At 38.6% G+C, this 9,802-nt stretch overlaps 2 protein-coding genes across 2 annotated transcripts; both read right to left on the bottom strand.

Moving 5' to 3' along the window:
* Window positions 1–4,426: 4,426 nt before the first annotated feature.
* LOC117652665 (rho-associated protein kinase 1-like) lies at window positions 4,427–6,103 on the bottom strand. Its single transcript, XM_034397748.1, has 9 exons — window positions 6,060–6,103; window positions 5,888–5,964; window positions 5,773–5,813; window positions 5,566–5,694; window positions 5,353–5,484; window positions 5,162–5,260; window positions 4,988–5,068; window positions 4,623–4,709; window positions 4,427–4,551 (listed from the first exon to the last, which is right to left on the bottom strand). Exons 1-9 carry the CDS (start codon window positions 6,101–6,103, stop codon window positions 4,477–4,479), a joined length of 765 nt encoding a protein of 254 aa, XP_034253639.1. The 3' UTR covers window positions 4,427–4,476.
* A 2,021-nt stretch (window positions 6,104–8,124) lies between these two features.
* On the bottom strand, window positions 8,125–9,563 carry LOC117652628. The gene is made up of 5 exons (XM_034397685.1): window positions 9,200–9,563; window positions 8,961–9,123; window positions 8,775–8,884; window positions 8,606–8,696; window positions 8,125–8,195 (listed from the first exon to the last, which is right to left on the bottom strand). Exons 1-5 carry the CDS (start codon window positions 9,256–9,258, stop codon window positions 8,148–8,150), a joined length of 471 nt encoding a protein of 156 aa, XP_034253576.1. The 5' UTR covers window positions 9,259–9,563; the 3' UTR covers window positions 8,125–8,147.
* Between the last annotated feature and the right edge of the window lie 239 nt (window positions 9,564–9,802).

Here is a 9,802-nt window from a genome sequence, read left to right as displayed (position 1 = left end):
TTGTCAAGGTATGCGCGGCGAGGGGGAGGGAGGGGTGGGGTGCGTTGCGTTCTACGAATACCAACTGAAGCGCAAAATGATAGAACGAAGCACCAGGGAGGGCTGGTGGGTGCCATGCCATGTTGCCATATTGTTCCCTTTCCCGTGTGTACGGAGGGGCACCGACCGTTGGCGGTCATAGCCATTCTCCTTTGGCAGCTCTATTCGGTAAGTTCGTTTTCGGAGGGAACAAACAGGTCATTTTGAACCCTCTGAGTGTGTACATATCCCTGTTTCTAACTTCCAGAGTTTTGTTCTCGTCAAATGTGCCCGTGACTTTCGATTAACCCTAACTTCTATGTGCTGTTATCCAGATCCAACATGTCTCTCGCCGCCGACCCATCCCCTGATGAAGGTAAGTTCGCTCTGGTAGCAACACCCAATTTTCTGGCTACTTCTTGATCAATTTAAAGAATTAAATCTCGAGGCTGCATCATTTTGAGTCGCTTTGGGATTTTTGTGATTGATAGATTGTCTTTTAAAGTTGCTATGAGTAATAATTTTTTTGTTGTGCGGGTATCGACTGCCCCACTAACTTACTGATTCTGTTTTGCTATGAAATTTCTCTTTACAACATGGACCATTCTCAATTGCAGATGATGCTGATTTGTCATCAGACTTCGAGCCATCTTCAAGGAAGGCTAAATCGGCTAAATCTTCAAAAGGTTTGGAACCATTTAAGCTTTAAATCAATGATCATGTTATAAACCAACATAATTTATAGGAAGTTTATTTTGACAGCAGGTGATGGCGAAGCTTCCACAAGCAAAGCTGTGTCATGTCAGTTTTGTCAAACCAAATTTACGGCATCAAAAAGTTTGGCTAGACATTTGAAAATCTGCAAAAAGTCTGGGAAGCAGAACAATTTACATTCATGTCTGCACTGTGGAAAATCATTTGCTCGACGTTATATTCTTCAGGGTCATTCTCAAAGATGCCAGAGCAAGACAGTTCCATCTGAAGAAAAAGGTGAAGATTCAAAGAGGATTCCTTGCATTGTACCTGGTTGTGCTCAAGATTTTCAATTTAAAACCAGCTTGTACAAGCATCTTCAATGTTTTCACCAGAAGGACTTAAAATCACCTACACATTTGGAATTTCCTTCCCTTGATGCCTTTGTCAAATGGAAAACTGATATGGAGGCCAAATCATTTTCCTATTATTCGCAGCAGTATGGTAAACGTGATGGGAAATTATATTACTACTGTCAGCATGATGGAAACTCAAAGCCCCACAGAAAGGGTAGAGAGCCCCCTCGCCTAACTAGCCGTAAAAATGTGAAGGGTGTCATCAAGAAAAACAAATTATGTTTGTCCATGATTTCAGCTCATTGTCAAGAAGATGGTTCAGTGAAAGCAAGCTTTTACCCATCACATACCCACAAATGCAGACCTCGTGATTTGAAGCACCAGCCGCTTTCTGCTGAAACTATGTCTTTCATTGACAAACAACTTGCGTGGAGTGTTCCACCTCGGAAGATTGTTTTAAATCTGCGAGATGACTCATACAAGAGGGAAAACCGCAAGCAAAAACGACCTCTAAGGAAAGAGAATCTTGTGAAGGTAAAAAATGTCACTGAGAGAATGAGGAAGAAGAAAGCCAAGTTGAGGTATTCTGATGATGATGCCAATTCTGTTTATATGAAAGTCAACATCCTCTCAGAGGAATCATTTAATCCCATTGTCATTTATAAGCCTAAAGGAGAAAAGACTGTTATTGGTCCAGAGGGGTCAGAACACCTTCCTGAGGATGTGTTTTTACTGGGTATTCAGACTTCTGACCAGCTTGAAATGATGGAGAAACATTCCAAAGTAATTCTAGCTATGGATGAGACCCACGGAACTAATCATTATGACTACAGACTTCTGAACTTGGTTGTCAAAGATGAATATAATTTAGGATATCCTGTTGGGCACCTTATTACTAGCAAGTCAGATGAAGCTACTATTCAGTTCTTCTACAAAGCCATCAAAGAACGATGCCCTGAAATTTCAATTGGTACCTGTATCACAGACGATGATCCTGCCCTCATAAACGGTTTGAGATCTGGATTTGGTGAGGACATTTGGCACATATTGTGCATATGGCATATTCATCGCACAGTTCAGGCAAAGCTCAGAGAGTATATAAAGGACCCAAAACTTGTAGATGAAATGTATCAAGTTATTTGTTTGCTCATTGAAGCTAGAACTGAGAGTGAGTTTCACAAAATAAGAGAAAGTTTTCTCAAAGAATATGGAGCAGTATCTAAGGGATTCACAAAATGGTTTAATGAGACATTTATGCCTAAAGCTCCCAAGTGGGCTATGTGTTTCAGAATTGGAATTCCTCATGGGTCTGTGGAGACCACTATGCTTGTGGAGTCCTTTCACAACCAGCTGAAAACCGTCTATCTGAAAAGAGTTCCTAATCGTCGTATTGATGACCTGCTTGACCTACTGCTTCAGATGGAAGAAGATTTCTTCACAAGATGGTACAATGCCAAGGAGACCGAAACATTATCTGCTAAGGACACCAAAAAAATTCAAGATCGACATGAAAGAGGAAAGAAGATAAAGGATGAAGATGTTACCCACATAACAGGAAATTTTTATTCAGTTCGCAGTCAGAATAAAGATGTTGTTGAAGAGTACACTGTAACAAGGTGTTCAGAAGCCTGTGAAGAAACACTGTGTGTTTTTATGTGTACTTCATGTGTAATGTGCACCCACATGTACAGTTGCACTTGTCCGGATCTGACACCACCATGTAAGCACATTCACAAGGTTCATATGATGTTGAATGTGGACCCACCAGAACCACCACTTGAATCCATTGAAGAACCCATATTTTATGCAGCTGATAATTTAAACCTACCTGTTTTGCCTGATGAAGAAGCCCCTAATGATAAATCTGATTCTCTGGAAAAGAAAATTAGATTAATTAAGGAAACAATCAGTGAGGTTGAGAATCAACTTGAGAATAGCCCAGTGAAAAAGTTTATGCTTCCTCGAATTCAAAGTATGTTAACTGATTTAAACTCTCAATGTAAATTACTTACTGAAGGCGGCTTGAAGGACCAGGTGACTGTCATGCAGAAACAGGTTTCCATAGGTCCAAATGAAAAGCTTCAGAAGCAAGTAAAATCTTTTGTAAGAGTAAAGAAGCGGAAGAAGAAAACTCTCCAACGACCCTCAAGAAAGAGTGCAGCTGAAATAAAACAGTTTCTATTCCAAGACAATGAAGATGATGAAATGCCAGAAGATAATGATGTTGATATGCCAGAGGAGTCTTATGTCACTGAAGATAATATGCCAGAAAATACTGTCCCTGAAGAACTTCCTGATGAAGCTGGAATTATCCAAAGATTTTTCAATGTATTGCAACTTAGTAATGAGCTCCTGCATATATATGACAATTCTTTTTCTATTCGCCTATATGAAGGTAGTGCTAATGAAACCACAAACATTGCACACAATAAATTTGTTTTGCTTCCTGTAAACCATGAGGGGAATTGGTCTTGTGTGGCTGTGTGTGTTCACTCCTGTGAACTAATAATGTATAATCCGCTTTCCTCACCTGGTGATAATTTGTCTAGATTTGATAAAAAATTTCTATCTGTTGTGGTTTGCCACATGAGGAATTGCTTCCCTTCTATAAACAAATGGAGCGTCAAGCGCCATTTTGATTATCAGCCAGTGTTCTGGGGGGTTTCTATTTGCTGGTTCGCCTATCAGGTGACTTTGTCAGATGGTTATGGCTCATCTATTCCTGCACTTGCGGATCCCATTAGTTGCAAGAAAGAAATTGATGATGCCATTCTGGCTTGGAAGGTATAATGTACCTTCAGCTTTATGCTACTATTAATGTGTTCATGTTTTTACTGAAAATTTTATGCTATTAATGTGTCTTATGTTTTTACTGAAAATTAAGACTATATGTGACCACCTTATGTAAGTAGTTTAATTAATTGTTTATGAGTCTAAGGTAATTGTACAAGTCGCTGCTTGGATGCTCTCTATGTCATTTTGTTACCCAATTGTTAATTCATTTAAACTGTAAAACTTTTATTGTCATTTTAAATTGAGTTTATGTAATTTATATAATTGGACCTAGTCATGCTGCCATATCTTAACTTTCTCATGTTATGTCAGTGTTGCTTTACTGTCGTGTTCTATTAATAAATAATTTGATGTAACTTCTAATTTTTTGAAGGAGTCTGGCATTATTCATCACCTTTCACTCATTTTAGATATGAAGGGAAAACAGGATCTGAATCAACAACAAGACAATTCAATTGCAACAAATTTAATTTGTTTTAGTTTCAAAGACAGATTGAAAATAAATTTTAAATTTTTTAACAGCACTTATCCTAGTAAAAACAATGTTGTTTTGATACATAACAAAACATTCAAGTCTAATAATACAGTGCTATATGATGAATCCCTTGCGGTGTCCTCATATCTTTTGACTTAAACTTAAGCGACCTCTTTTTCTGGCTGCAGCTAATTTTTCCTTTAATTCTTCATTCTCCTGCAATCATACACAGCTTCAAAAGCACAAGTACAACAAATTAAATCATGCAACAATTTAGTAAACTATACCTTAGCCAATATTTCCAGATCTCTCTCCTGCCTTTGCTTTTCCTGATTGAGGTCTTGAGACAACTGCTGAAGGACATGTTTTTCTTTCTGTTTGGGATAAGAGAGACAATTAATACCCTGACTCCACCACCAAAGCACTTTTGGTTGAAAAGTTTTCCTACTTAAAATACTACAGGGTAGTGAAAAACTATGAAACACTTTAAACAAAAAATCAAGAGGATTTATCATTTAAAAGATAATCCAGTTCAGTTTCAGCAAACTGGTTAAGAACAAACAATATTTAAGTCAATGGGACTTCTTTGTCAAAAGCGCAACCTTTTGAAGCTGGACAATACTACCACTCATTGGCAATAATAGGTACTCACCTCAAATGCCAACATGGCTGTTTCCATTGACTGTAACTTTAAAGTAGCTTCAGCCAACCCAATCTTTGCTGATTCATACTCCTGCATCCAATAACAAACATGCACAAAAACGGAAAGTGATGAGTAAAAGAAAATTAATGGTATCACCAAGACATCGGGACAATATTTAAGTACCTTGTTTGACCTTTCCAGAGCTATTTGTAACTGCTGCTTTTCCTGACTGAAGTTTTGTTTCAATGTAGATATTTGTTCAATGAGTTCATTGTTGTGTTGCTGATCATAAAAAGTAAGGAAAGAGGTAAGCACTGTGCACAGATAGTGCTGTGAGGAACAAATTAAGAGCAAACAAGGCTAGAATAACCCACCTCTGATGTCACCATTGCTGTTTCCTTGTTCTTTAGTTGCAGCAAAAGGTATTCCTTATCTTTATTCTGGTTAATCAGATCTCTTTTCTCTTCTAGCAACACAGTCACCTGTTGCTGTAGACGCTGTACTTCCTGTTAACAACCCCCAATTATAATACAGGATGGATAAAATTCTGAGAGTTGAATGTCAAATTATACAGAAAACTACCGTACCTGTTGAATACAAACTTGTTGATTAGACTCTGCTCTCACTTTTGCCACTTCTTCGTTAAATTTCTTGGTGAGATCTGCTTTTACTTCAACCAACTCGTCATGAAACGTCTTCACAAGTGAGCTTTTAACCTAAACAAAGAAATTAAATTAGAAGTGATTTGCTTTAAAATTGAACATACATACATACATACATACATGTATACTAACCTTTCGGATTCGTTCACACCATTTACAATACCATGCCCCTTCTGAAAATGATAAATTGGTTTCAAAACATTGGGACATTTTAGAAGGAGCAGAGGTTAACACAAATCAAACTTACTTGGAATATTAGTTTCGACTACACCAACACATTCGAAATGGAACCACTCAGTGCATAGCTCGCAAAATATCATACATCTGAGAAAGACAACACAGAACTTGTGTGAGCACCCATGGTCGCAGTCACGGTTGTTGTGAATGTGAATATCTCAGAAATATCTCATCATACAGACCTATTATCAGACTCTCGTCGACAGTAACAGTACAACTTTGACATTTTATAAATTTATAGAGTGCAAACGGTATCGAGGATATAGGGGTGGGTAGGTGGGACGCTCTAGGCACCTCGAACCTTGCATTTTGAAATGGAACCGACGTTCCGCCTCCTCGGAGGGGAAATATGGCAACATGGCATGGCACCCACTAGCCCTCCCTGGTGCTTCGTTCAAAATGATATTTTCCGACATCTGTCTCATCAAACAACAGGAGCTCCAAATTACAGCCAATACTCGTAATTAAATCGACATGTTTGAAAGGAGATAACACTTCTCGCAAGTGCACACAAATAAATGAAACTTTCATTTGAGCAATTGACAACCCTGCACCCCACCCCCTCCACCAGCGCCGCGAAAGAAACGAAAATGCGACTGCGACGTGCGACCGACGCCAAGCCCTGGCGCGGCAACCGACAAAGAAGTCTTGCAACAAAAGTGCAGCATGTACTTGCTAATCGTTCTACAAGGTGGTTTGGGCAACGACAACGCCGAGGACTGCATATTATATGCCAGAGAACTGAGTCTTATCAAACAGCAAATTTCATCCATGTCTGTAAATGAATTGACCAAAATAAAAACCCGATGAAGAGGATGACCACTTAAACTGTCATTTTTTTAAGGTCAAGCAAATCAAAGCTTGATTTTTTTAAAGCTCACTAGAGGTAATAGTTACCAAGAGAGATAAAAACGATAACTTTATTTCCTGATTCCCAGATTGCAACAGACAAAGAACACAATGTCAAGGACATAAGTAATAATTCTTGTGGCACAAACAAAAGAGTTCATATGATGTACGGCTTTCTTGTTTTGAGGCATGTTTCCATGTCGAGGGGTCAGTGAAATGAAAGTAAGATAAAGAAATGAGTTTTATTGTAATATGATGAAAGCTCCACAATGTACAAGTGGCTATAGGAGATAAGGGATCGAGTGGCAAAGAGCAGATAAGAGATACATTCTAGATAATAAAGCCAGGTAACACAAAAAAAAACAAACAGCGGAAAGCTGAGGACCAAGATAAGCTGGACAGGTAAAACGAAGAAACTTCACACAAACATGCCCTACAATTCTATAAACAAATATCAAACAGCAATATAACAACATGATTGTTCTCAAGCTGGCCTACAGGGTTGTTGACCGAATTAGGGTATACAAAACACGATTGACACCACAACTCACAGTCCACACGAAGCGAATATATAAAATGCAAACTGTTGTTAACCTAGTGAACTTAAATTATCTTCTGCTACGGACAGTTGGAAACAATGACAAATACACTGTTTACAGCAGGTAAATATTTACTACAAATAAAAAAAAATAAACTGGACAACAATCATGATGACACAAAAAACGAATTGATGACAAATAACAAACACTACAGACAAAAGCTCACTATGATTCACATCACTCCACCACCTTCCTTTTGCCACTTTCATTCAGTCATACTAGAATCTAGTGAAAGTTAACTTGACACTTCAAACAAGGTGGGATGCTAATTTTTCAAGTTAATATTAAAAGAAAAATCAAAACAGTACAAAGCAAGGAAATAAAATTTGAGAATGCCTTGCAGGCAAATAAAAACATGAGAAGTAACAAAGTAACAAAGTCATACACACTCAACTGCTCAATACAACCAAATAAAAATTAGACATGAGAATAAAACACAACAGCACACCACTTCAAAAGTAAATTAAAAGCAACTACTGTAGACACCAAGGCGACTCACACGTCAAAATGAAGGATACTTATAAACTAAAACCTCTTAAACACTATTTTCTTTGGTAAATCACTGATCCTCAATAGACTTACTCTATTGAATTGGGAACCTTTGCCTCCCTGAACTGTGAACATCAATCTGTACAACTTGGCTCACCTTCTGTGACTGTTTAAAGTGTGATGCGATACAGCATGCAAGCCAGACTAGCTAGCATGGAAGGAAAGTGCACATCCAGGACACTTAACTCTCAAGAAGGATCATTTGATTTCTTCTGAATGCTCTCCCTGTGTGACACTTGGGTACAAGGCATTACTTCTGGAGCAGGTTCTGATTCATGTTCCATTTCTTCCATCTTCTTGCATAGAAAGTTCATCCACCACCTGCAAACATCACACACAAACTTCAGTCTGAAATCGAGGCAAGCACTCATGTTTCTTACAGTAAACCTGTACAGAAAAAATACTATCATTATGAAAACCGGGTTGCTGATTGGCAAGCTGAGAGTGTTGACATTTGCTATGAGGAGACAAATTTTATTTTCAAGAATTTCTTAGGGGGACTTGCCTAAATTGCTTTGTTTTCAAAAGAATAGAACACAATAAATCTTCTTAAAAACCAAGGCTGATTTGTAAACTTTTATAAGCTACAAGGTATATACTTGAAACCAATTTCTAAAATTTATAAAACAAAGCTTCATTTGTGAAAAGACAGCTACTCTTTCCATACTCAAAAGGGGAAATTAAGAGAAAAAAACACAGAGAGAATAATAAGAATACTTAAGAATACATACATTGCAGACACTCAGTTGTGATGCTGCTGTTTCAACGACTTTGTGGCCTCCTGGTCTGCCTCTCACCAACTCAGCAGGCTCAGTCTCCACCCTACATACAATGAGATGTTAAAACTGGTTCATTGTGTTTCACATACGAGTAACATTAACAACAGACAAGAGCACTTACTCTGTATCATTTGGTTGAAAAATAGAGTTTGATGTGAACTGTTGACTTGAATCATCTCCATAACCATCGAGGCCGGCAAAGTATGTGGCCGCAGCCTCATCAGATTCAACCTTTGGAGGGAGTAAAATATTTAGGCATGACATGAACAAATGACTTAACACCAAGGACCATATGAGCAGCACTTACACCAAACACCACTAGAGAGGATGATACATTTCCTATTACATTCCAAGATCCAAAGTCACCCATACCGCTGTGTGGGGTGCAAAATGTTTTGTAAACAAACAGATCAAAAACATCCATCACTAAAGACTGAAAAGGTTTGTCACATCTGTTTGGGATTCTTAACCTGAGAAAGAATCAAAACACATAAGACATCATCACAGTACACACAATGCCACACTTCACAGGAACCAGCTACTTACAATAATTTGTTTGTCTTTTCAAAGGCACTTCCCATCCTATCATGCAGAAAGCCCTCCATCACATGCAAAACCAAGTTCGTACACAATGGAACATGGACAAGGTGTGGTCTGGCAGTGCCTACAATGAGATCTTGGCTTCACGAAATGCCAAGCACTGAGCCCTATCACATACAGGCTTACATTGACATTCCATTCCTTGACACTGTCCAGATAAACAATGGGACGATGGACGAACTTCTCTTTTAACATTTCTGAAGCACATGGACCTTTTTCTGTTGAATTTTCTACGATCTTTCCAACTTGGTGGTGTGGTTTACGTTGCAGACAGCAGGCCATTAAATGCCAACCAAAGGTCGAATTTCCAAAGTCCTCCACGTTGCTGGAGAACAGCTTGAGAAGACTGCAGACAGAAAAGGAAGAACATTAAGATTGGCGCCAGTAGACAGAACCAAGACATCTCACAACAGACAGCTAACACTTCACAGGTTAGGATGCCCGGGTGGGAAACGACTTTCGGCCACCATTTACGATACATGGAATGATGATCACGATTGAAACAGGAGCAGAACAAGAGATAGCATTTTAAGGGACTGTTTTGTCAAT

This window comes from Thrips palmi, unplaced genomic scaffold (assembly GCF_012932325.1).
Source record: "Thrips palmi isolate BJ-2018 unplaced genomic scaffold, TpBJ-2018v1 HiC_scaffold_7, whole genome shotgun sequence".
Lineage (NCBI taxonomy): Eukaryota > Metazoa > Arthropoda > Insecta > Thysanoptera > Thripidae > Thrips > Thrips palmi.
Note: the sequence above shows the minus strand (reverse complement) of the source record. Positions and strands in the feature narration are given on the sequence as shown.

What these genes read in the sequence shown, in the direction of transcription:
- LOC117652628 (XM_034397685.1), bottom strand. Translation starts at nt 9,258, where the DNA reads ATGGAGGGCTTTCTGCATGATAGGATGGGAAGTGCCTTTGAAAAGACA. An exon ending in GAAAAGACAAACAAATTATT is followed by an intron (nt 9,124 to 9,199) that starts GTAAGTAGCTGG and finishes ATTCTTTCTCAG; the next exon opens with GTTAAGAATCCCAAACAGAT. An exon ending in CCTCTCTAGTGGTGTTTGGT is followed by an intron (nt 8,885 to 8,960) that starts GTAAGTGCTGCT and finishes CTCCCTCCAAAG; the next exon opens with GTTGAATCTGATGAGGCTGC.
- LOC117652665 (XM_034397748.1), bottom strand. Translation starts at nt 6,103, where the DNA reads ATGTCAAAGTTGTACTGTTACTGTCGACGAGAGTCTGATAATAG. An exon ending in AGTCGAAACTAATATTCCAA is followed by an intron (nt 5,814 to 5,887) that starts GTAAGTTTGATT and finishes TATCATTTTCAG; the next exon opens with AAGGGGCATGGTATTGTAAA. An exon ending in GGTGTGAACGAATCCGAAAG is followed by an intron (nt 5,695 to 5,772) that starts GTTAGTATACAT and finishes TTCTTTGTTTAG; the next exon opens with GTTAAAAGCTCACTTGTGAA.